General features: G+C 51.0%; 1 protein-coding gene across 15 annotated transcripts in view; it reads left to right on the forward strand.

Annotated features, from left to right (window-relative positions):
* Positions 1-2,096: 2,096 nt before the first annotated feature.
* The window catches only part of MYO18A (myosin XVIIIA), a 91,507-nt gene continuing 66,928 nt past the window's right edge, over positions 2,097-26,675 (forward strand). For 9 of the 15 annotated variants that reach the window (XM_032457556.1, XM_032457563.1, XM_032457559.1 and 6 more), the window contains exons 1-2: positions 2,097-2,239; positions 11,933-13,011. In XM_032457556.1, coding sequence (XP_032313447.1) covers positions 12,013-13,011 — 999 coding nt within the window. In that variant the 5' untranslated portion in view covers positions 2,097-2,239; positions 11,933-12,012. Of the gene's footprint in view, positions 2,240-4,498; positions 4,682-11,932; positions 13,012-26,675 lie in introns of those variants that run through there. The other 6 variants (XM_032457573.1, XM_032457575.1, XM_032457576.1 and 3 more) reach the window with 2 other exon arrangements.

The following is a 26,675-nucleotide window of genomic DNA, read 5'->3' on the forward strand; positions in this document are numbered from 1 at the left end:
AATGTCTGTTCAGGTCTTTGGCCCATTTTTAAATTGGTTTGTTTGTTTTCTTATTGTTGAGTTTTAAGATTTCTTTGTATATTTTGGATAACAGTTCTTTATCAGATGTGTCTTTTGAATATATTTTCTCCCAGTCTGTGGCTTGTCTTCTCATTTTCTTGACAGTGTCTTTCATGGAGCAGAAGTTTTTCATTTTGATGAAGTCCAGGGTATTAATCCTTTCTTTCCTAAAGTGTTTCCTTTGATGTTGTATGTGAAAAAAATCACCATACCCAAGGTCATATAGGTTTCCTCCTATGTTATCTTCTAGGAGTTTTATGGATTTATGTTTTACATTTAGGCCTATGATTCATTTTGATTTTTGTGAAGGGCATAAGATCTGTGTCTAGACTCAATTTTTGTTTCTGTTTGTGGATGTCCAGTTGTTCCAGCACCATCTGTTGAAAAGGCTAAACTCATTTAATTTTCAAAATAAGCTTCGAGGTAGGCATTATTACCTCACTTTTTTAGATAAAGAAACTGAGGCACAGAGAGGTTCTGTAAGTCACCCAGGGTAACACAGCTAGACCTGACAGAGCTGGGATTTGAACCCAAGCAACCTGGCTCTGGGGTCCATGCATCTAATCTCTATCTATAAAAATAATATCTCCCTCATAGGTTTGGTGTGAGGAATAGAGATAGTGTCTAGCACATAGTAGGTGCTTAGAAAGTAACAGTGATAGTCACTGTCCTACTTAGCTTCCAAGCTTTCACTCAAATGTCATGTCCTCAGAGCAGCTTTCTTTCACTCCTACAGCCAAATAAGTCATCCATCAAAGTGTTATCTCATCATCCAAGTGATGACATTGTGGTGAATCCTACTGCTCACAGCTCACTTCCATCCCCCACTGCACCATGTGAGTTCCCTGGAGAGTCTCCAAGTCTGATATCTCCATGTCCCTAAGAGTGCCTGGTGCTTTCCTTGGCATTTAGCAGGCACTCAGTAAAAGTGTGTTGGATTGAGTTTGGGGTGCATACTATTCCTTTATCCAAAATGCACATTCTGGGTGTGGTCTACTCCTCAGGGTCTCCTAGCTCTTACTCAGCTCTTAGTTCCTGAGCCCCCTTGCTTGAATCTTCCCTGGTCTGTCAGGTTGAGCCACCTCTGCCTGGAGAAGTTCCTGGTTGGGCTGTTTATGGAAGCAGCTGCCCTTGTCTGCTACACCCTTTTTCCTGCACCACCCCACCCAGTTTCTTCCACATTCTGGGGTATCTCCCTTCATTATGGACACTGCCTGTAGAAGTGTTCACCTCTCTTAATGAGAGAGAAATGTTCTCTCTCTCTCTCCAAGCTCAAGTCATAGCACCTATCTTGGAGGCCTGGTCTCTAAATACCTCTAGCCTCATCCAGAAAGTCTAAAATTCCTTCTCACTCACTAGGTAGAGCAGCTCACCTGATATTTATAGGACATGAGGGACCCAGAGGCAGACCTCATTCCAAAGAGCTTCGGAAAGGTGTTAATCTTGGCATTGTTGGACTCCTTTAGGGAGCAAGTGCCTCTTGTGGCAGTGTCCCCTGGGCCCTGGTTCACCCCTTAGGCAGCTCCACCTGGGGCAGAGCTCTCTCAGACCAAGCCACCAGGAGCCTGTGTCCACCTTGGGGAGTACATTCTGCCAGTGCCACCTTGGGCATGGCAGGCAGTGCCTGCTATGGACTAGGCCATCTGGCATCCTCCAGCAGCGTTCTCTGTCTGCCTTGCAGAGCCAACCTGGGAAGATGTGGCCTGCAAGACTCAGTTGCTCCTTCTGGAGAGCACTGCCCCGGGCAGCACCGTCTTGGACATAGCAGAGTCCACCAGTGCCCGCCTCAGATAGAGCGTGTTCTGTATACTCAGCATGACCCTGGCCCAGCCCCGGGCACGCCCAGCAGCCTTCAGTGCCCAGTGCAGACAGGACCTCCAAGGCAGGGCCTCTCGGACCCGGACAGAGGTCTTCAGGGCAGCGCCAGTGTCCTCAGTGCCCGGTGCCCTCAGCGCCCAGTGCCCTCCTGGCCCGCTCTGGAGGAGCGCCCAGGCGCTGCCAGGAAGGCTGGCCGTTTATCCCCGGAGCCGCCAGCAGGGAGCTCCCTTTCGGCTCGGCTCGCGCGGCCGTGGGGGGCGGCGCTGCGCTGCGCCGCGCTGCGCTCCAGCCCGGACCGGGCCGGGGCCGCTGGATGCCGCGTCTCCGCTCCTGCTGCCGGCCGGGCGGGCTCCGGCGGCCGGTGAGTGCGGGGCGGCGGGGGAGGCCGCTCGGTGGCGGGCCAGGCCCGGAGTGGTGGGGCGACGGGGTGTGCTCGAGCCGGGAAGGCGGGCGGGCGGCGGGGCCCGCGGGCTCCTCCTCCTCCCCTGTCCCCTGGAAGCGGCGGCCCGGACTCCCGGCTCCGGTCCCTGGCCCCACCGCGCAGCTCGCCGAACGGGACCGCGGGTGGGAGGGCGAGCTCCGGCCCCTTTTGCCAGCTTGAGGGGCGCGGGGAGGCCGGGCAGGGTAGCCTTCAGTTTGAGGCTTTGAGGGCTCGCGGGAGCCCAGGTGGCCCCGAGATGCGGGGTGGAGGCTGCAGCCTGGGGGGTAGGGGACTTCTCGGGGCGAGGCCCAGGCCCCCCAGAGAGACCGACCGACCGAAGCCCTGAGGAAGGCGGCGGGGAAGGCGAGCACCTCCTCCGAGCCCTTTATCCCTCCCAGCGGCCTTCACCCTTTCACTGCCAGGCCGACAGCGGGCTCCTCTCAAAGGAGCAGCTGCCAGACAGCTGGCAAAACAATGGAGACCCCGCTTTCCCGGGCCCCCTCCCCTTGGGACAGAAGATGGGGGGGGTGGGGAGGTGAACAGTAGGCTTTGGGGATTAGGGAGTGCAGGCTGTCCCCTGCGACTGGCTGCTCACCTCACCTTTCCCTGCCAAGGGGTGGGGTTCGTGTGGGAAGGTCGGACAGCCTGCCCCAGGCCTCTGGGAGAGACTGCCCTGACGCCCCGCCCTGCGAACCTGTCATGCCAGTTGTTTCGCCAATGGGACGAGGAGGTGGTAAGGTTCGCTGCCCTCCACCCCCGTGTTGGGGTGCTACTGGTACCAAGCCTGGTGAGGAGTGGGTCATGTTCCTGGCTGAGATAAGGCCTGCAGGGACACACCACACATTGGAGCTTTGTTTGGGGGTGGGGGTGGGGTGGGGGAATGGGGGTGTCACCCTGTTGCAAGGCACATGTGTCCTGCTGATTAGCTGGAAATGCTGCCCGCCAGAATGAGCTGGGGGTGGGGTGGGGTGGGGAGGGTGAGGATGGGGGAGGCTGCCAGTTGGTTTTTTGAACGGTACTCCCTTTGCCTGGTCACTTGGCCAACCTGGCATGTGTTTGGCAGTGTCCTCATGGTTTGTTTGTGTAGGGAAGCCAGGGACGATGCTTCCTGGGAGGAGCTTTCCTGCCTACGACCTTTTTGCCCTCAGATGGTCCACCCAGGTTATGGAATTGGATTCCCTTCCCCCTTCACTGGCCAATGATTTTTGTGGGTTCGTTTTGCCTTTTGGAGTGCCTGGCATGTCTGTGGCTGTGGAGGCCTGGTAAATCCCCCAATGGAGAGTGAACTGTGACGAGTGTGTATGCACGGGGGCCATGCTGGAAGGCAAAGAAGGTCATCCAGGCGATTAAGAGCAAGATCACCTTAGCCAGACATTGAATCTAGAGGTTCAAGCTGCCTTCCCACATGCTTACCAGGTCTGGAGCCCTTTTCCTGGGCAGATTGGTATCCTGCTGTCATGGCAGTGGGCCCAGCCTTGCGTCATGTTCCCCACCCTATTAGTTCAGGGGCTACTTTCTATTTGGGGATATTGAAAGTTGCTCTCCTGAGGTCTCTGGCTTCCGGACAGACCTCCCTGGCTCTTTGTCAGTGACCTGCCACCTCCTCAGCTTCCCCTCTGTCCTTTTGTGATGAGAACTTTCCAGGAAACGTCCTCCTGGTTGCTGGACATGACTGGTTATATATAGCTTCGGGTGGAGGTGTGCTTGTCCATTTGGGGTTGGAAACATTGGAGTCGGGGCTTCAATTCCAGGAAGATGATGGGGGAAACTATTGTGTTGGGGGTTAGGGGAATGAGAAGGGTCACAGATGTGAGGGAGGGGTAGAGTGCTGATGGTCACTTCCTGTGGGAGCTTTGAGCTTTGAACAGTTGATGACCTGGTGCCCGGCAGCTCTGAGGATCTAGTTTGTTTACTCTCTCCTGGCCTGGCTCAGCTTCCTCCCATGCTCCAGGCTCTCCTGAGAAGCCCTCAGGTGGATTGTGCCCTTCCTGACTCCTGCCTGGTCCCTCAACGTCACTGCCTGGCAGTCTGGACAGTCAGCCTGTTGCCTGGAGCTCCCTTCACTGGCCTAGCTTGAGGCTGCTCATTGAGGGTTGCATGTGTCTTCAGAAGTTGGGCCTGAAAACTCTGGGGTTCCCCAGAGACAGGTACCTGAAGGTGAACTGGGAGGGGCAGAACTGGGGCTTATGTGAAAGGAAGAATCCACCCTATTCGGGTGGAGCAGAGAGTTGTTGGATCTCAGGAAGCCTTAACCCGGACTTGGTCTGTCACCTGTCCCCAGGGCAGGAGGGCTGTTCTTACTGCTTCTCAACCAGAGGTCTGTCCCCAGTCAGACCTCCCTCATCTGGAGTGGACATCACAGACTGGAGCCAGAGCATCCATGTAAGCAGTGTCCTGATGGTGGCTCTGGGCCCCAGGCCTCGCCTGGGTGTGGTGGGTAGAACTGAGGCACTCTGGCTTGAGGTAGCTGAAAGGTTTGAGGGGATAGGAGGGCCCAGCCCACCCTGTGCTATGATTAACAGGTTTCCCAGGACTTGGGTTGGGGGCTTGATAGAGCTTTTAAGTTCTGCTTTGGCTCAGGCCCATGGTTCTTTAAGATCTGCTTACTGCACCTCACCTCCCCATCACCATTTTCTAAGGCAGCCTGAATTAGGGGGTGGGGTGGTGCAGTGGCAAGAGCTGAACTGGGAGGGGAGGGGAGCAGACATGGAAAGCCTCCACTCTCCCTGCCCCCACTTTCCTGCCCTTTCTCTTGAGGTAGGAATTGTGTGGCTTGTAAATTATCCACATTCCCTTGACAATTCAAATAATTTACAGTCAGGCAGCAGTTTAAATTGTGGACTGACGATTTTACAGGGCCTAGGGCCCTTTCTCTCAGCCAAGTACTTTATCACTTACAAGGAATTATTTTTATTATTTTCTGGTATTCAGAGATGTTGGATGCTGGGCTCTAGGTCACACAGCAAATCAGAGGGAGTGTGGGATTAGAACCTGCAGTTTGTGGCTGAGCAGAATACTTCTCTAGCAAAGGCAAGGGCCTGGAACTAAATCTAAAGTCTCAGGCCCATGGAGATGCTTGAGTTGGAATAGCTAAGACCCAGAGTGCGGACGGAACTTGCTCAAGGTCACACAGAAGGTGGGGTGTAGTGGGGTGGGCAGTGTTAGCTGAGCTCAGAGCCCAGCGGGCTGCGGCAGGCTCTGGAAGAGCCACCGGGGACCTGGCAGGGTGGCTGGCACCTCTCCCGCTCTCTCGTCTCCCGGGGCCTGCGGGATTGCTGCGTTCCAGTGGAGACGGTATCGTAGCGGAGGCGCCGCGGGGCTGCAGCTGCGCCGGCAAGGCTGCCTGGAGGTGCCGAGGGCCGCTGGGTTTCCGGCGCTGCTGCGAGCAGAGCAGGGAGCGGGCGAGCCGGCTGATGTCATGTGAGAAGCGTGCAGTCGGAGTGAGTGAGCACACCTGGAGCCAGATAAGCTCCGTGTGACCTGGCAGTGAGACACGGGGCGCTGCGGAGCTCCGCAGGACCGGCGGGGAAGGAGCTCCGCGGCGACAGGCGTCACCCTGCACCACTCGGGCCAGGCCGGGCCGAGCCAGGTGCCGGGCGAGCACCACTGGGCCGCTCGTGCAGTCCTCTGTGGGGGCCGGTGCCCCGATCGAGGCCTCCGGCCCTAGGAAACAGCCGCTTAGGGAGGTCAGAGGCCAAGCGAGAGAGGCCGGCTCTCTTGGGAAAGTATTTCCTTTGTATTTATTTATGAGTGTGGTCTGGGGGTGGGGGTGCGGGGGACCGACCGTTTTAAGTATCCACCCACAGCAGCCAAGTCTGGGCGCCCTTGTCTTGGGATTCTAACGTTATAGTTTCCATTTCCTGGGGTTTCTACTTTGCCAGCTGCAGGGTGACCCATTTAAATCCGTCCCTACTTAAAGCCACAAGACACCAGTGAGATCTATTTTAACCAAGTCCCCCAAGTCACTGAAACTTTTTCAGGGCTCCAGAGGGCATGCTTTGAACTTGCTACTGCAAACCTGTTCACAGCTTTAATGCAAAATGGATTGCTTACTGCTTTGTCAAACCTTTCTTTTTCTTTTTTAATCTTTAAAATCACAAAAGTAACATGCTGAAAAAAGGTTTAATCTATAGCAAGTTTACTAGGTAGAAAACTGAAGTGTTACCCCTCTGTTCCTACTCTGCAGAGAAAACCGATAAATTTATGTAATGGATCATTCCAGACTATTTTTTTAAAGCTTGTTATAAATATTTTATATATTATATATTTATAGTTTAATATATTGTATGTTACATAAATGAAATTTTATATAAAAATATTAATTTTTTTCCTGTGGGAAATAAAAAACAAGAAGAAAAGTAGAAAAAAAATTATATATAATTCTACTATCTAAAGCCCCTAGGCTTAAATGTACACACACACACACACACACACATACACACATACCCCTACCAGCTAAATATTCTCATGGTAAAAAATTAAAACAATATAGACTAAACACAAGTCTACTTTGGCCCCTCCAAAATCCTTGTCTCTTCCCTAAAGCATACATTTTCCTATGCATATGCAAATATTACACATAATGTACATGTGTACATACGCACACATATACATAGTTTTAAAATTTTTATTAAAAATTATATACTGTCTGGCTACTTGCTTTTTTTCACTTAACAATATAGTACAGAATCTCTCCAGGTCAGTATACACAAATCTACCTCATTCTTTTAAATAACTGTCTAGTTCTACAATTTAGAACAATGCTATTGTAAACAATGCTGCAAAGATTAGCCATGTTTATTGTGTGAATGTATTTATAGATGTCTTACAAGTAGAATTGTCCTGTCAAGGAGTGAGACACCCTGCTTCCCATCTTCTAATTGACTCGTGCTATTAGTCTTGTTTTGTTTTTGTTTTTTTAATTGAACTGCTAAGTGAACACAGTATACCTCTATTTTATTTCACATGTCTGTGGCTGTTACTGAGGCTGAGTACCTGTTCATGTTTGTTGGCCATTTGCATTTCTGCATCTATGAATTGCTTGTCCTTATCTTGGCAGTAGTTGTATGAGGCCTCTGGACTTGAGCCAGTGTGATCCAGCTTGGCCATGTGCTCACTGGATTGCCTTCACTTCTTTGAGCTTTACTTCTCATATACAAAGGTCCTGTCCAGCATTAATGTCTAGACTTATTTTAGTCATACTTGTGCTGAGAGTCATTTGTGTATTTTATTATCCTCTCTACCATCCCATTTAGATGGCAAGAATGTGCCTTGCTACTATTGGGTACCATTCTTGAGGGTTTACTCTGGGCTATATGAAGGGCATATATACATATTTTATTTAATTCCCATGCCTTATGTGGTAGATACTATTATTATCTCCATTTAAAAAATGGGAAAATGGAGACACCAAGGCCTTAAACGACTTGTCCAAAATTGCATCACTATTAACTTGAATTTGTTCCCAGCTTTGTTACCTGACATGTGAAGCCTAAACTGTTTCATGAATTTTATCTTTATATCCCTTGCATTTAGTAGGTGATTGATAAATACATATTTCCCCCAACATTTTATCATAAACACTCAGAAAACTTAAAGAATTTAACAGTGAACACCCTTCACCCTCCAGACTCTACAGTGAAAATTTTACTATTCTTGTTTATCACATCATTATCCCTTGATCCAACCATCAAGCCATCTTACCTTTTTTTAAAGCCATCTTACATTTTTGATGCATCTTAAAGTAAGTTGCATACACCAATATATTTTGCCCCCAATACTTTACCATACATATCATCAACAAGAGGTCAGTATTTGTTTACAGTTCTTTTTTGCCTTTGAATGATTACCTCACACAATGAAATGCACAAATCTCATGTGAACTATTTGATGACTATTGACAAATAAAATATGTACATATTTGAGAGTCATAATTACATTTTTAAAAAATATATGTCAACTTAAACGCTTATCAAGGTATGTAGCATGAACATCATCCCAGAAAGTTCCCTCATGCCCTTTTCCACCGTACCCCTACTTCCCAGAGGTAACCACTGTTCTGATTTTTTTTAACCCTAGGTTACTTTTGCCTATACTAGAAATTCATATAAATAGTTATCATACCAGTATGTCAAAGGCTTCTTTTACAGTTACTTAACATAATGTTTTTGAGATTCATCCCTGTTGTGTGTATCAGTAGTTTCCTTTTTATTGCTGGGATAGTGTTCCATCATATGAATATGTAATTTGTTTCTCGTGTTGATGAATTGATACATGTGTATTTTAGCTGAGTGGTCCTTGCCCTCAAAATGTCTTCAGTCTTAAAGCAGCTGAGTTGACTGAGTCAATGGTACTTCGATTTGGGGGACACCAGGGTCAGGATGATATAAGTATATACTCTAATTTACAGACATACCTTCCCTGCACTTAAAATTAGGAAAGGCCTCCTAGAGTAGGGTGAGGGGAGAAAGGCAGAGGAGGAGGTCAGAAAAACTGTAAAGTACCTAACACTGGAGAGGGTAAGAGATGAAGGGGAGGCAGGTAGAGACTGCAGCCTGGAATGGAGAGTCAGGAGGCAGTGATGTCATTGCTGCTAGAGACTTTGGACCTGAGAACAGGAGATGCTGGAAAGTCCAGGGTCTACAGGAAGTTGACAGAGCCCAGGTCTCCGGCGAATTGGGAGCTGAGAAGCATAGGAGCAGCTGCAGGTGCCTTGTAGGTCTGACCCTGGGTAGAGGGGGTAGGCTGCAGGTAGCTCTCAACATGTGGAGAGAACAGAGGCCACGACCAGGTCTGGCAACTGTAGGGACAGCAGTGGGGAAGGGGTACCTTGTGAGCTGTGCAGATAACAGTGGCAGGACAGGGGTGATGAGGGAAAGGCTGAAATGGACCCAGCCTCCAAAGGCCCCAGGGTTGGGATGACTTTGGCAGAAAGTTAATAAGTAACCTGTGTCCACAAGAGACTTAGATATTTGGAATTTTAGAGCTAGAAGAGACCTAGATCATCTAGTCCAACCTTGAGCAAAGTGACAGGCTCAAGGTCCCCTAGCAATTTATTGGCAGATCCAGGCCTAGATACCAGATCTCCTAGCATTTCCTGCCAGCCCTATCCCCCTGTGCTGCTGCCATGACTGTTGTTTTTGCCTGTTGCAATGAGTGAGGGAAAAGCTTTGGCCAAGACAGCCCAAAAATTCTAGGATGCTGGGGGCTGTTTTCCGTTGATACTGCTCAGATATCTAGCCCCCAGCAGAGAGCCAGGATTGGGTAGGGACTGCAGACTGAGAATTGGAGACCATAAAAGGTGTCTTGATGGGACAGCATTGTAGGCAGTGGGATTCTCTGTGTCTGGGCTGAGGCCAAGATACTCGTTTGTTCCCTCCAAGTCCCTCGCATGGGTTTCTTTCTTCATTTCCCCCACAGGTGCCCCTGGAGCCATCTTTTAAAACAGCCTTTTAAGAGAGTGCATGTTGTGATGGCTGAGAGAAAAGGTGAGCAGTGCCCAGCCAAAGATCCCATGTCCTGGCATATGGTCGGTCTGTCCACACCTCCATCAATGTTCAGGAGGAGAGGAGAGACTCCCCATATTAAAGTAGAGCCCTGAAGAGAGGTGCTTGCTGCCAGGCACTCCCCCACCCCAAATCAGTCCAAACTCAGCTGGCCAAGGCTGTCTCTGGCTTTGCACTTCTTGGGCCCTAGATTTCCTGTCTTCTACTCCCAAGTACTGTGCATGGAGCGTTTAGAACCAAAAAATTTAGAGGGAACTTTGTTTTACCATGTAGAAACTGAGGCCAGAGTGGGGGGGGGGGCACCTGCTAGGTCCACAGGGTGCAGGTGACTGGGCCTGCTCAGATTTCCCACCTCTTTGGAGATGCTCTACAACTCAGGATTTCTCTAGAATTCGCACTGTCCAATCTGATATCCACAAGTCACACAGGGCTGTTGAATACTTGAAATGTGGTTAGTCTGAACTGAGATGTGCTCTAAGTGTTAACTACGCACTGGATTTCAAAGATTTAAAGGAAAAGAGAATGTAAAATATCTCAATATTATTAATACAGATTACATGTTGAGATGATAATATTTTAGATGTATTTATATTAAACTATACTGTTAAAGTTAATTTCACCTGTTTCTTTTTATCTTTTTAAATGTGGCTACTAGAAAATTAACAATTACGTATGTGACTTGAATTATATTTCTTTTGGACAGCACTGCTCTAGAGAGGATACATTGATCTCTCGGGAACCACGTGGGTCAAGGTGCTGGGAGGAGGGCTGGGAGAGTCACTTAGCTGGGGCCCTGGGGTCCTTGGGCCCTTGGGTGTTCCTGGCCTTGATGCCTTCTTAGGAGTTGAACCTGTGTTGGGGGGTCCTTGTTAGTAGAATGGGGAGCCTGGTGGGCCTTGCTTGTTTATGGGGGTGGGGTACACAGAGAGGGAAGGCCTCTCCAGGGCTTCATTGCTGCAAAGAGTAAGCTTGTAGGTCCTGTGTCTAGAAGTCAGGGTGGGGGACCTTCATGGAGAAAGGAAAAAAATTACATTTAATTTCTAATTAGGTGGTATGGCCTACTTCTTGTTCCCTGCTGGTTAGAACAAGGCAGGCTCTCTCTATTCCACCCCCACCAGGCTTTTCTCCGTCCTATCCCCAGTCGGGTGTGCAGAGGGATGGGAGTAGGTCGGTGCCACAAGCACTCAAGCCCTGGAACGGGGGTTTTTCTCTCAGGCTGCCGCAACTTTCTTCCCGAGGCTATATTTAGGTGTTGGTCTGGGGAAAAGGATGTGAGTTTTTCAGGATCCTGTTTATCCAGCAGACCCCACCTCCACCCCCACCTCACAACTGTCTGTCCTCTGTTCAGTCTGGAACTTCCCCTTACTTCCCTCCCTGTTTCACTTTGGGCTCCCAGGCCCTAGAAAGAAAACAGTATTTGCCACTGAATCCTGCAGTTGCCACTTATTAGCTGTGTGACAAGTAACATATACTTAATTTTCTCAGCCCTGTTTGAAAGTGGAGATAATGATACCTACCTTGCAGGGATGCTGTGAGTTTCAAATGAGATAGTGGGTGTAATGTGCCTGGCATTATGCCTGGCGAGTGGTAGTCGTTAAATAAGTGCTCGTTCTCTGAGGTCTTCTGTCAGACAGTGGCTAAGGCTGCTGTTTTCCAAGCAGGCTTAGGGAAGAGCCCAGGACCCTGTGAGTTCTGTTGCTTGGGGAGGGGATGGTGCTCAGAGCTCCTTTCCTTTTTCCTTTGTGTTTGAATCTTAAGTTGGGTTCCAGGCTGGCTTAATGGCATCCTCTTACCAGAAGGTTAGATCCCCCAGATGCCACTGTCAGGCACACCTAAGCCTGGGTCTATCAGGGATTACAGGAAATGAGAGACTTTGGAGTTTGGGCTTTTATAACCTTATCGAAACCTCAAGTTTCCTTATTTATAAAATGGGGGTAGTATTAGACCTACTCATAGCAGCGTTATGAGGTTAACTTAACTGGGATAGTATTATGTAGAGCAGAGCACCGGGCACATAGCTGGTACTCAGTGAGAGATAGCTGCGCTCATTAGTTGGCCACGTCTGGACTGGAGACAGAGGAGGCCCTGCTTGAATAACCTTTCTCTCCCTCTCTGTTTCTCCTTGCAGAGCAAGGTGGGACACAAAGGCCCCGTGCTAAGCACCTATAATCCTCTGGGGCTGCCACCCCTAGAGCCAGCATTGCCACCATGTTTAACCTAATGAAGAAAGACAAGGACAAAGATGGCGGGCGTAAGGAGAAGAAGGAGAAAAAGGAGAAGAAGGAGCGGATGTCAGCGGCGGAGCTGCGGAGCCTGGAAGAGATGAGCCTGCGACGTGGCTTCTTCAATCTGAACCGCTCCTCCAAGCGTGAATCTAAGACACGCCTGGAAATCTCCAATCCCATCCCCATCAAAGTGGCCAGCGGCTCTGACCTGCACCTGACCGACATTGACTCCGACAGCAACAGGGGCAGCGTCATCCTGGACTCAGGCCACCTGAGCACCGCCAGCTCCAGTGATGACCTCAAGGGTGAGGAAGGCAGCTTACGCGGCTCTGTGCTGCAGCGGGCAGCCAAGTTTGGCTCCCTGGCTAAGCAGAACTCACAGATGATTGTCAAGCGCTTCTCCTTCTCGCAGCGCAGCCGGGATGAGAGTGCCTCAGAAACCTCCACCCCCTCGGAGCACTCTGCAGCCCCGTCTCCACAGGTGGAGGTGAGGACTCTAGAGGGACAGCTGATGCAACATCCTGGCCCAGGCATCCCTCGACCAGGACCTCGGTCCCGAGTCCCTGAGCTGGTGTCTAAAAGGTTCCCGGCTGACCTGCGCTTGCCTCCCGTGGTACCCCCACCACCCCCTGCCCTCCGGGAGCTGGAACTGCAGCGTCGGCCCACAGGGGACTTTGGCTTTTCCCTGCGGCGCACAACCATGCTGGATCGGGGCCCCGAGGGACAGGTCTATCGGAAGGTGGTTCACTTTGCTGAGCCCGGTGCGGGCACCAAAGACTTGGCCCTGGGGCTGGTGCCAGGTGATCGTCTGGTGGAGATTAATGGGCACAACGTGGAGAGCAAGTCCAGGGATGAGATTGTGGAGATGATCCGGCAGTCTGGGGACAGTGTGCGGCTCAAGGTGCAGCCCATCCCAGAGCTCAGTGAGCTGAGCCGGAGCTGGCTGCGGAGTGGTGAGGGACCCCGCAGGGAGCCAGCCCATGTGAGTGTTTACCAGGGCATCCAGGGGCGAGCAGGGGTTGGGGATGTTGGCATCTCCGGTGATTGTACTTGGGAGGATGGTTGGGTAACCAAGAGCTGTTGTCAGGGCCTAGCGAGTATGGGAGTGGTAAAACCATGCCACTCCTTGGACTCCAGGACAATTTACCTGACCTGTGGGGAGGAGCAACCTCAGCAGGTGTGATACCTGGCGATACAAGCTTCCTGATACTAGGGTAGGTTAGAGGTTTAGGCACCATATTTCCTGAGCCCTAAATTGGGGCATAGAGGCTAACATATGCCACTTCAGGTATGAGAGATGATCTGGACTACTATAAGTCCAGACTGGTATCTGAACTGAAATATAGGATTTCCATTATTTAGATATTGGAGGTGAAAAGAAGATAAATTATTTCAAATCAGGGCTCATGTGGAACATCTGTGATGTGCAACTGCTTTGGTAGCTCCTGGGGCGATGACCTCAGGCTTCCTTTTACTCCTGAGTGAGTGAGGAGTTGAAGACCAGGTTAAGGTTGCAGAGATAAACAGGGGTCAGATCATGGAGGACCTTGTAAATGATGGTAAGGGCCTAGATCTTATCCCAGTGAAATGGGATGATTGTAGGGTTTTCAACAGGGAAGTGACTGGATCTGATTTTTAGAGATCACCTGGGCTCCAAGAGTCTTTATTATCTCCGAGAAGAAGAAAAAGCACAGCCCTGGAAAGGCAACAAGGATCAACCCTACAGAGAGAGTATGACTTGACTGTCCCTGAGATCCCAGCTGTTATCCTGCCCACACGAAATAGCCACAGAAGAGGGTGACAGAGGACCAGAAGAGATTGAGATTAGATGTATGCACATCTCTAAGCAGGACGGAGATCTCTAACGCCAGGGGTCTTTTCATAGAGTGGCTACATATTAGTTTGGAATGTTCTGCCTAGAGACAGTATATGAGGGACAAGTTGGCCTCTGGCCATCCCTTTCTCCCAGCTGGAGGTTTTAGGACTGTCCAGATCTGGTCCCTGCAGCCTGAACACTGCACAGCCTGGCCAGGACCTTTCAGCACTAAGTGACCAGCCAGATGCGTCAAAGTCAGAAGTGGGAGGAAATGCTAAGGAAGCAGGCAGGGTCCTGGTGCTAGCTTTCTCCCGGGGAGGGGAAGTGGATGCTCAGATGGCTATCCAGCCTGGCAGCATCTCGGGCCTGGAGGGCCTGGGAGCGGCAGGGTCAGGCTCTGGCAGGAAGCACTGGAATTGGGTTCCAGATGTTCTTTTACCCTGGGGCTGGTGGGGTCAGGCAGCTTTGCTAGTCAGGAAGGGGTTGTGAGTGAGAGGGAGCCTGTCACGGAGTCCAGGGAAGGACCCGGACTTGTTATTTCCGGAAACGCACATCAAGCACCTACTATGGGTTAGCCACCAGGCTAGACTGAACTCAGGGAACCACAGCTTAGAGGCAGTGGTCTTTATCTCAGAACCAAAGATCATACCATGTTGCCAAGTCTGTCTGCTTCTACCAGGCTACCATTGCTTGTAACAGATGGAATTTTCTTATTCTTAAAGAATGAATCCCCCTGGGGAATTGTTGCCAGCTCCCTGCTGAATTACAGAGCAGGCCTCCGTGGGGCCCTGGGCCTGGCATCCCAGACGCTGTTTAGTTTTGTCTTTATAGCGCAGGGATCATCCTGGCATCTCAAATTTCCTAGCCACTCTCCCTTCGCAGCTAACTGCTGCTATCCCATCCCTGGGGAAGTGGATGGCTTAGATTTGGAGGCCCCAGTGGTTTCCATGTTACAGCTGGTATCCTTGAAATGCTGACTTATTCTTGTCCCTGTGGAGCAAACCCAGCTGGTGCCCAGAGGACTTCTTCCTTCACCTGTGGGACCGGGCAGGGGACATAGTAGAGCGCCTCATCCTCATGAGTCTCTTAGAGCCATCTGACAGGACAATGGGGTTAAGAGAAGCCCCTGGTCTTTTCCTACCTGGAAAGGTGGTAGGGACTCAGGCCACAGCAGAGAGGAGCCGAGGGAGCCCAGCATTGCGGCTTCCTGGGACGGACCCCAGAGCTGGTGTGGGAGTGCTGCAGCCTCTTCTGCGGCTCTCCTCCTCTATCTCCTCCTCTTCCTCCCACTCCTACTTCTGCTCCTTTTCTTGGCAGCAGTTCTAATCCCAGTTTCATGCCAAGAAAAGAGTCTTCCCGCCTCCTCCAGGCTCCTGGGCGGGGTACCCTGACAACTCTAACCCCACGGGGACAGCTCCTGGCGGCCACCCTGCCCATCAGGCCATCCATCAACTGCGTCCACACATTGCCTGTCCCCAGGGAGCTCTGAGGGAGCTGGCTAGCCATCTGTTCTCTTTCTGCACACAGATGGGGGCCAGGCCCCATGGCTTTTCTCCATGGCCTCTTCAGAAGGCCCCAGGGAGAGACAGCCCCTTGGGTTTCCTTCTCACATGGTGTGTGTCCAGAGTGCTTGGCTCACACCTTCTTCATGTATCCCTGTAGCTGCTAGACAGGGTTCCGCTGGGAGCAGGGGTGAACTACTGTAGTAAGATAGACTTGGGGCCTGATAGGAATCACTCAACTGGCCTGTAAGGAGCAGCTCCTCTTCTGCTGTCTGGTCTTCCACTCTCCTGTCTATTAAACAGACATTTGTTGAGCACTTCCTGTGTGTAGGTCCTGGAGTCCAGGAGTGAGCAGCACATAATCCCAGCCCCCAATCATAGTCTAGTGGGAGAGATGGTCAAATAGCAGACAAGGATAATGCCACTTGAGAAGCTCAATGACAGGGGCCAGGACACCGTCCTAGGGAGCACAGAAGAGGGACTTCTAGTATAGCCTTAGGAATGTGTCAGGGAAAATTGACATCCGGGTGGGAAATGAGTGTCGAGGAGGCAAGAAGAGGAAGAGAAAGGCTGTAAGACATGTCAAGAGCCAGAGGTTGGAGAGAATGACACATCTGGGGAATAAGACTGGGAGATAGTGTGGGGGGAAGTATTGAGAGAAGCAGTAGGAGAGGCAAAGGCCAGGTTATGACGGTCCATGTGAGTTGTGCTAGAGAATGTGAGCTTTAACCTAAGGGTGAGGAAGCAATTTAATTAAGGGTGAGTTGTGCTAGAGAATGTGAGCTTTAACCTAAGGGTGAGTGATAGGAACAGGGTTTCGAAAATCTCTCTGGCTGCTTATGGAGAATGCTTTCAGGTGTAGCAAGGATAGCGGTAGTGAGGGAGCTGTTGTAGTGATCTTAGTAGAATGGATGGAGGCCTGAACTCGGGTAGAGGCAGTGGAGATGGAGAGACATATCAGACACAAGCAACTGAGGTAGGCTCTGTAGTCTTTTTAATTTTTTTAATTAAAAGATAGCTGGTTTACAGTGTTGTGTTAGTTTCTGGTGTACAGCAAAATGATTCAGTTTATATATATATACATAATTTTCAGATTCTTTTCCATTATAGTTTGTTACAAGATATTGAATATAGTTCCCTGTGCTACACAGTAGAACTTTGTTGTTTGTCTATTTTATATATAATAGTTGGTATCTGCTAATCCCAAACTCCTAATTTATCCCTCCCCCTTTCCCCTTTGGTAACCATAAGTTTATTTTCTATGTCTATGAGGTCTATGAGTCTGTTTCTGTTTTGCAAATAAGTTCATTTGTATCATTTTCTTTTTAGATTCCACATATAAGTGATATGATATTTGTCTTTCTCTGTCTGACTTACTTCCCGTAATATGATGATCTCTAGGTCCATTCATGTTGCTGCAAATGGCATTATTTCATTCTTTAATATCTGAGTAGTATTCCATTGTATATATACCACATCTTCTTTTTCCATTCATCTGTCAGTGGACATTTAGGTTGCTTCCATGTCTTGGCTATTGTAAACAGTGCTGCTATGAACATTGGGGTGCATTGTAGTCTTACTGATCGATTGGGGTAGGGGAAGGAGGAAAGGAGGGAGCAAATGTGACTTCCAGGTTTAGGGGAAGATGCTAACTTCTTTCCTTGGCTCCTCAGGGAAAATGTTTTAGGGACATCTGTTTTTGGATTAATTACTCTTAAGTTTTCTAAAGGCAAAGGGTTCCTTGAGTTGGTGAGATTAGGGGAGGTGTTGGTAAAGATGAGGATCTTAAAACCCCATCTGGGTCAAAATTCCTTCCTCTGGTTCCATGTGTCTGAGTGGGAAAGTCAATATCCATTAAGAAGGTGTAGAAGCCCAGTGGGAATGAGGCCTGGGAGAGGGGAGAGCCCATCCCGTCTGTTTGTATTCTCAGTGGGCCTTTCATGGGGGCAAATGTGTTGTCTGGGAATGTAGGATGTTTCTGCTGAGCTCAGGAAAGCCCACTTGGCCAAACCCCGGCCAATGTGATTGTCCCCCTGCCACCAAGAACCAGATCAGCTGGCCTGGATGGGAGCCCTACCTACAAAGCACTGCTTCCCTAAGCTTTGGAGGATGTGGTGGAAGGGGAGAGGTTGGGGAGGAAGGCCCACCACTCCCTCCCAGTCAAGTCTGGTTTCCTGAGCCCCCTGGAGCTTTCAGGCATTTGCTTGAGATCTACAGTATAGTTTCCTCTGTTGGACCTTGGGGTTTGTACTCAAAGGTTGGAGGGCTGTAAGTTTCCTTAAGTGGTCATCGTGTCCATCTAAACCACCTCCACATTCAGGAGAATCTGGAAGAGAGCATATTATAGTGTAAGGAGCATGGACTTCGGAGCCAGAGAGACCTGTGTTTGAGTTTTACTGAAGTTACCAAACTTTTCTGAACCTCAATTTACTTATCCCCTTAAACATTTAATGAAGTCTGTGTAATGACCAGTACATTCCTGGGCAGGAAGGGATTAAATAGATAAAATATCATCTTTCCTTGAAGAAGCATAGACCTAAGTAAAGAAATGCAGGCAGGCACCATAACTGCTGTCACAGGGGTCTGTACAGCTATGCAGTGGAGGGAGAAGGGGCAGCAATTTGGAGAGGACTCCAGGGGGAAGTAACCCTTGATCTCTGTGAACGGGCTCTATTCTGTCTTCCCATCCAGAGTTTAAGAAGGCTGAATCACAGTAGGATGCACACCTGACTAACTTAGTACAGTTTTCTCTGAGAAGGAGAATAAAGATCAGAGCTAAAGGGAGACTTGGTTTGTATTCTGTGTACCATACTTTGTGGGTCTTTATTTAAGATAAAAAGATGAACGTATTTGTGAATTAGATGATGTCACTTATGTAGACTTGGGCAGGTAGTAAATGCTCCAGAAGCTTGGCACCCTTTCCTCTGCCCAGTCTCTAATGCCATCCAGGAAAGGTATTTTTGCAGCCTACTTGATCAGTCCATTCTGGTGCTCTTCCATTCTTGCTCCTGCTAAGGTTTTCTTTCCAATGGGACTCTGGATGCTTTTGTCCAAACTTTCTCTGTAGCTCTGTCCTTAAAGACAGCCAGCTGGAGGGAGAGAGGGGATGCTGAATGCCCTCCTGCTTTTTCCAGCTTTTTAGAGCCTAGTTTCTCAGGCCTGCAGGCGTGGTTATCAATGGCCTTGCAGGAGACTGGCCAGTCAGGGTTGCTTGCAGTTGGGAGAAGGCAGGGGCCCCTTTGCTGTAGTGGAAGCCCAAGAGCCTGAGGCAGAAACAGTATAAGCCTCATCACCCTTGTCCCCAGGACCCCTGGGAGCTGTCGGGAGTAGGGCCTGCAAGATTTCAAGGGGGGACTCGAAATTGTGATGCTTCCAGTTCTGCCAGGCCAGCTTCTGAGCAGTGAACTTTCCCAGAGACTTCTGGAGGTGGTGGAGCAGCTGGGGGCTGCCTGGGCTTAGTGTTCTAGAATGCTTCTGTTCCTAATGTGACTCCAGGAAATTTTTACTTCATTTTGTGCCAAAGCTTTTGGCATTTCTGGCATCAGAGTCTCACTGTATGAGATCCTTGATTTGAAGGCTCAGAGCAGATCCCAAACTATGTCTTTTTGGTAATGAGAGGCTGGTGAGTAGGCATCAAGGGCTTGAAGATTGATGGGTTGAAAGACCTTGTGGGAGCATTTTGGGGGGTTATCGATCCTGCATTAGTGGGGTACATGGACCAGCAGGACAGAGTGGTGGACTAAGTCACTTCTGTTCTGCTAGGTCTCCCTCCTGTCTTCAGAGGACCATTCTGCCTTTTTCCAATGAGACATTATACAAACTACAACCCAAGAGTGCCCTGGCCATCCAGCCCGTGGGTGGTGGGCACAGTGCCCAGGCCACATTGAACTGGGTGGTTACATGTCATGGTCATTGGTTGTTTTTGCAGGCATGGCTTGGAGCCCTGGTGCAGGGGCAGGTCCTTGATTGAGGCAGGCTGCTCTGACCCTTTCCGGCCCTGGCCAGAACCCCTCCGGCCCACCCTGATACCCTTGGTCACCTTGTCCTCTTCTCCCTTCTAATCTCTCTTATTTACATTGAAATGGTTCTGGAAAATACCAGATATGCAAAAACCCAGACTGGGGGTGGGTGAGGAGTGGGGCGAAGGGGGGTGTGTGGCGGGTGGGAACACAAGTATTTTAAAAATGCTGCAAATCTCTACAGCATTTCCCAGAAACCACAAGCACGCGTTCTGCCTGCCAGCAGGGCTCCCGCCACCCCACTACACTAAGCTGCTGGATCCTCCTCACTGGAGCCTGGGGTGGGGAGCAGCATCTGTGGGGGTGGGGGGTCGGTGACCAGTTGGGGTGGGGGCTCCCCTGCTGCCTGGGCAGGCTGCCTGGTGCCTCCTTTGTCAGCCCGGGCAGCGGGTACGGATGTGCCCCAGGCATCCGCAGCACAGTGGGCACCCACCGTGTCAGACTGGCACTGCCAAGGAGGGCAGACTTCACGGCCCCCCACCGCCTGCTGTGCAGTTTGGGGAGGGCCCCAGCCAACCCTTGAGTCCTGCGTGGTGTTTGGCAGCAGCTTCTGTTCCGTTAAATACAGGGGACAGTGTCAGCAAAGCTTATTTTTTCAGTTGTTGGATCTAGTTTGGTTGGGAAACTATTTCCTTAGACCTGGGACACCACTCTGGCTCCCTTAATCTCCTGCCATATGTTCCTCAGAACCAGGGCGTGGTGTTCTGCCCTGGCCTGGCTCAGCCCAGCCACTCTGCACAGATTCCGGGGCCGGGAAGACCATAGGCCGTCTGCCCAGTGTTCTGTATGGCGCCTGGTATGGTGTGTAGCACACACTTGCTCCCTAAGTGGTATTTCATTGATCTGGTAAAGATTCAGCCAAGCAGAAATGCCTTGAGGGAAGGGCATGAAAAACAGTCGCAGGGACAAGGATCACAGCTGGCGTCCACTCTCCTTCCATTAGACACCATTCTAGATGTTTCATGTGTATTAACTCATTTAATCTTCCCAGCAACCCTCTGAAGTAGGTATTATAATCATCTCAGTTTTGCAAATGAAGAAACTGGATTACAGAGAGGTCTGAATTACAGAGAGTTCAAGGTTAAGTTGCCTGTGGTTTCACGTCTATTGAGTGACTGGTCAGGATTTGAACTGAAGGCATCAGCTCCTTGCCCTTCACTGCACACAGGAGGGATATGTATGCTCTCCGGGGGAGGGGGAGGCGGTCTCTGGATTTCCTTACACACCCACTGCCTAGCCCAGGCCTGGGCCTTTTGATTCCTTCTGCCCTGTCACTAGAAGCCTCTTCTCCAGCAGGAAAGGGGGAGCCAGGAGAGACTGGCCACTTGTGCTCTGTGGATGGCATGCTGCAGAAGGCGGTGATGGATGCTCTCAGTCTCTCCTGAGGATTAGCCAGAGGAAGTGAGCCCAAGTGGCAGCGGGTAGGATTTAATCTTGAGGGAGCTGGGACAAGTCCTGAAAAGGCAGCTGAGTAGTGGCACTTGCCTTGGCAGCATTAGGGTGTGGCCCCTGGGGTGGTCGAGGGGTGTGCTTTTGCACCTCATACGTCTCCCCTGCTAGATGCTGGAGGCCAAGCACGTTGCTACCTCACCCTTTTGGCCCTTACCGACATCCTGGTACTGACCTCTGTAGCACTTGGAGTCACAGGAACCCTTGAATGTCACCACTGACCAAGGACAGGTCCCGTTCTGTTGCACAGGGAATGGACATGTTGTTTCCCAGTATGTGCTCTGGGAAAAAGGTGAGGGGCACGGCCCGGCTGAGTGCCTAGCAGGTGATGGGTGTGCCACGCAGTTTTTGCTGGCTTCTACCATCAGGTCCCTGCTGTTCCTTTTGTCTATGATGCTTTTTCCTGCCCACCCTCACGTACTCATACACATTGGCCCTGGTCTGAATATCATTTCCTGAGGGAAGCCTTCCCTGATCCTTCAGACCATGTCTGGTCTGCACCTCATCCTTTTCCTTCATAGCATTCATCAAGACTGTAATTAAATGCCATGCTGGAGCATTTGAGAGCAGTGGATATTTGTTGAGGGGAAGAAGATGGTTCTCTAGTCAGGAAATTCCCATCTCTCTGTCCAGGTTCCCTCACCTAGCTCAGTTTTGGTTCCTAGAACCCTCTCCGTTGACTGTCCTTGGTGACTTATCTGCGACTTGTCCTTGGTGACTACATTGCGCCTCTGTTTCTTGTGTGCCTGCCTGGGCACTCGGCACCCCTCACAGGAGTGGAGGGGAGATGGGCTCTAGACATCCAGGAGCAAGAGCCTGCGGAAGGGGCTCTGCCTCCTGCCCAACCCTGAAGCCCCCAGGAAGGCACCAGGTGTGGGTGAGAAGCAGATTCAGGGTCATGTGGGGTCACATAGTGACCAGCCCAGGGGACCTTGGAGGAATGTGCCTGTCTTCCTGGCTGCAGGTCTTGTTGGAGTGGAATATGGCCCTGCGGGGTTCAAGGCTCCTCTTCCCTTCTGCTTTCCCTGGGCTGCCTGTGTACTGGAATGTCGGCAGGCTGGGAATTTTCACAGCAAGGATTTTCCCCAGTCAGAGCGACAGATTCCAGCTGGAGCCTGGGGACAGCTCCTGCATGGGCAGGGCCTGTCAGAGAGGGCAGGGGCATATGCTGGGGCAGCCCCAGCTGCTTGGCTCTTGGGGCCCGACTTAGTTCCCATCCTCTCTGGGAGATGCAAACATCTGTTTCCCCATTGGGCCAGGCCAGGGGGAACCTGGGCTTCTGGAGCACTGGGGCTCGGGAGACGCAGTGGGAGGCCATAGGGACCAGAGACTCCACAGCAGTGAGGCGAGAATGTGGCTGACCAGATCCCACAAGGCCTCACTTCCTCCAGCCAGTACATGAGTCAGGAAGGGAGCTGCCTCGGATTCCATCCTCAGGTGGGGCTGTGCCTGCCAGACCCAGGTTCTCCGGCCTATAGGGGGCACTCAACCTTGGCAGGAGGTAGCACTGCTGAGTTTGTCACCTGTATCGGTCCTCCACTCTCTGGGCCCCACAACACCTCTAGGGCCTAATTCCCTCTCTTAGTGACCTTTCCAGCCCCCATGCCCTTTGCCCTCTGATCTCAGTTATGCTGGCTCCTCCTTCCCATTCCCATTTCTGCAAGAAGCTGACTCACTTCCTCCCTCCCTCCTCCCCCAGTTTCTGTCACTGCCAGGCCCTGTGGCAAGCAGGGTACCCACCGTGGGGGAGAGCTCTCACAGGGCACTTCCTGGAGGGCTGTCTTCTCTGGCAGCAGGACCATGATGCTACCCCTGGCTCTGGGCAGAAGAGGGGTGGGGTGGGGAGGGGAGGGCCCTGGCCCTGGGCTATAGGGGAGACCAGGTGGGAATGTCTCAGAGCCTTGGCAGTCAGGGCGAGTTGTCAGGAGACCTTGAGGAGCACCTGCTCTGTGTCACCCGGTGGGCTTGGTTCTGTGGGGGAGAAAGGCTGAAGATGTCATCCCTGTGATCAGGGAGCCTGTGCTTTCTCTAGAACAGAAGACATCTGCAAAAAGATAGATCTCAGCCCAGAGTGGCATGGGCTAGAGGCCAAGCAGTGACAGCACTGTCAGGCAGCATGAGACGGTCATGACTCTCCGTGACACCCAGTTTCACACCCAGCCCCATCCCATCAAGGGGAAAGTGTCTGGAGAGTCCTGTGGAGCCTTCCAGGGACAAGGCGAGGGGAGGGGTCTGATGCAATGTCCTTGTTCCTTCTTCCTGCTGGGGCCCTGCATCCTGCTCCTCCCCACCCCCACCCCCACCCCCCTCTTCTGTGGACCAGTTTGCTTGTGGAGCTGACTGCAGAAGCACCGACCTCAGAGCAGTGAAAGGTTTCCTCCCCAGGTGGGCTGGCATCTTCTATCTCAGCCTCCCTGGAGCTGTCAGGCTGTGGGAGCCTGGGCACCTGGCACTTAAGGCACAGGGGACCCAGCCTGTGCTGGGCTTAGCACAGCCTTGCGTCCTCCTCCACAGGCAGCCTAGGTTACCTAAAGGACACAGGCAGAGGGCGAGGTCATTTCCCCACTCACTTGGTCACGCATCAAGATCAATAGAGGCGAGAGGCAAACTGGGCACAGCGCCTGAGAAGCCTGGGGGGACCGCTGTGGGCTCTCTTCCTGGAATCAAGTGACCAGCAAACACCCTTATTCCCCTTAGCACTTTGGCAGAGCACCCATTGCTCAGGCAGCCTGCAGTGATCCTGATTCTGGCTTCCGGATTTCTGGACAATGACAGGAGTTTCTTGTTTAGGTGAGGTTCAGGCAGGAATGAGGCTTAGGCTTGGAGAAGGTGAGGGATACCAGCCTGAACACCTTGCTTGGTAAAATGCCCTCGTGCTCCCTCATGGGAGGTGAACCACCCTGCCCAGGCACTCTGATGCCCGTCTGCATTCCTCTCCTAGGAATTGTTTCCTGCCCCCACCCATCATTACTTGGCCCTGACCTGGGGAGTTGAACCAGGCTCTGTGATGGGACACCCAGCTTGGAAACAGCTTGTGCGCACGTACGCGCGCGCGCACACACACACACACACTCACACACACACACAATTTAGTCCAGGTTGTCCTTTTTACCTAGACCCTTCCAAAGCATTTCTGCCGTCAGCTTCCAGTCCTAACCAGCCTTCACCTTCTCTGTGCAGGGGAAGTCTGGTCTCAAACCAGACCTGGTCTCAAACCCAGGTCTCAAAAGATTGTTTCCTGGGCAGAAGAAGGCACAGTTTTCCTGTTTTTATCAGAGTCCTGGGTTCCCCACTCAGCCCCTGTGTTTTCCTTAGACCACTGGTTTTGAGGTCTCTGTGCCTCTGAAAGAGGAGCCACTGCTATATAAAGGGTCCCTGACCCCCACCCCCTTCAAAATTCCCAAACTGCAGCTCTTACTGTTGCTATAGAAACAGATGCTTAGCAAATATGAAGTTGGAGGGCTGGTTTTGGTTGTAGGAACTACTTTCAGCTCATCTGGGGGAGGACAAAAGAGGAAGAAGGCAGCATAGGCAGAAGCGCCCACAAGTCAGGAGCGCCCACAAGTCGGGAGCTGCGTGTAATCGTGTATGTATTGTTAATACATTGGTATGTGTTGGGCACGGCCTGGGCTCTGGAACCAGGCTGCCTGGGCTTGACTCCTGGCTCTGCTGCTTACTAGCTGGGTGACCTTGGACAAATTAATTTCTCTGTGCCTCGTTTTCCTCACCTGTAAAATAAGAATAATAGTACTTTCCTTGTAAGGTTGTTTTGAGGGTTAATGAATCAATACATACAAGTTACTTAGAATGGTGTCATCATCATCGATCTGTCTTTGACGCTTCGGAAGCATGGGCTGCCCAGGATGCCCGGGAGCCTGCCAGCCGTCAGTCCACAGGAATGCCACAGCTTGTCGATGACTCAGCTCCGTCCATGATGGGGCAGAGAGGATGGGGTTTGCTCTTCTTGGGATGGTGCGTTTGCCTAAAGGGCCTTCCAGGTGGAGATGGGGAAATAAGGCCCAGACTGGTCCCCAGACTTACTCAGGGCCACATGTTAGCCTCAGAGTGGGATTGCTTGGCCCTGGGCTTTCAATCTAATCTGTAGTTTGATGCCAGTTTTCAAAATTATGCTGCTTTTCCTCTGACTTTCCCCAGTCAAATTCTTGGCTGTTACCAATAGCTTTTGAAGACCAGGCTTCTTTCTACCTACTCGTTTTCCAGTTGAACAAACAAACACTACTTTTTTGTGGTCTCTTTGTAACTTACTGTGTTTCTTCATGCCTGTCTTGCCTCCGACAACCCATCTAGATTAGGGCTGCTAAGCAGGAATTGAGGACGGAGTTGAGGCACAGAACAGAGAAGCAGCAGCCCTGACCCACCAGTTCCCAGGTCTGTACTCTGCTCTTTCTATCACACACATATGAGATTGCCCAGATACTCCCACCTTGGATTTTCTAGCTACTGTAGCAAAACCTTTCAAATTAAGTGCCTGTGATAGAATGTGGTAACAGTCAGATCCATGCCCTGTCCCCTTGTTTCCCTGAGGATCCAGGGCTGGGGAGTGGGGGTTGCCGGGCAGGGGGAGCTTATTGGAGCTTCTCTAGCATGACCCAGAGTCCTTTCTCCACCATTCCCTCCCCTCCCTCTTCCTCATTTGATTCATCCAGCTGGCAATGCAGGGAGGTGTCCAGTTATGGTCCCCACTGCCCCATGGCACAACCCCTGGCATTCTGCCCAGTACACGGCTTCATTGCCTTATTTGCGCTCGAAAGTTCATGGTTCTGCTGGTACTTCCCTTTCTGGGAGCACTAATATCAGAAAAGTCCAGCAGTGGGTGATGTGGGGGAAGCCCTCAGGCCACTACATTCCTGATGTCTTACCCAGGCATGGTCCAGAGACTCTGCAGAAACAAGGAACAATTGTGTGGCACTGAGGGGCTTTCTCCCAGGCCTGGGATCCCTTGGGGGTGGGGGCTGCCTTTCATTCAGCCTTGCCTTTTCAGCCCCTCTGCATCTGGCTTCTGCTCCCAGGCTGGGTGTTAAATTATGGCTACAGTCCCCTCCTCCACTTCTTTCTGTGGCCAAGGGGTCAAGGCCAGGCACCTGGGGACAGGAGTCCAAGCAGACTCTGGGGCAGGGGTTGGAGAGAACAGTGGGTGTTAGGGGCAACACCTGAAGGAGTCTATGACAAGGATGACAAGGACAAGCTGAAAGGGGGATCCTCTAGACAGACATGTTCAACAGGATGTTTGTTCTGCAAAGATGGAAATATTCTGTAGTCTGTGGTTTCCAACATGGTAGCCATTAGCCATATGTGGCTACTGAGCCCTTTAAATGTGGCCAGTGTGAACAAGGAACTGAATTTTAAATTTTATTTGATTTTATTTAACCAGAAATATTCCCTTGTTTCAATTAAATTTTTAAAATTATGTTTATGGGAGGAGGTAATTAGGTTTATTTATTTATTTATTTTTTAATGGAGGTACTGGGGATTGAACTCAGTATCTCATGCATGCTAAGCAGGCACTCTACCTCTGAGCTATACCCTCCCCCTTCAATTTCACTTCAGTTTAAATAGCCATGCTTGGCTGGTGGCTACCATATTGAATAGTGCTGCTCTAGACAGCTCATTCAGAAATGATGGGGTGCTCTTGAAGCTTGCAGTCCCCGTGGTGAGGCCGAGGAGGGTGGTGTTTTCCCTTCCTCTCAGGAAGAAAGGCTTGTCCTCTCTGGCAATTTCTACACTTCACCAGCTCTGGAATCCTGATGCCCCAGGGCCAACAGGCCCCTGGCGTTGGGCCACCACAACTGGGGCAGTGCTTCCCCACCTCACCAAGCATGTTTTCTGCCCAGCCTTGTCA

This window comes from Camelus ferus, chromosome 16, assembly GCF_009834535.1.
Source record: "Camelus ferus isolate YT-003-E chromosome 16, BCGSAC_Cfer_1.0, whole genome shotgun sequence".
Lineage (NCBI taxonomy): Eukaryota > Metazoa > Chordata > Mammalia > Artiodactyla > Camelidae > Camelus > Camelus ferus.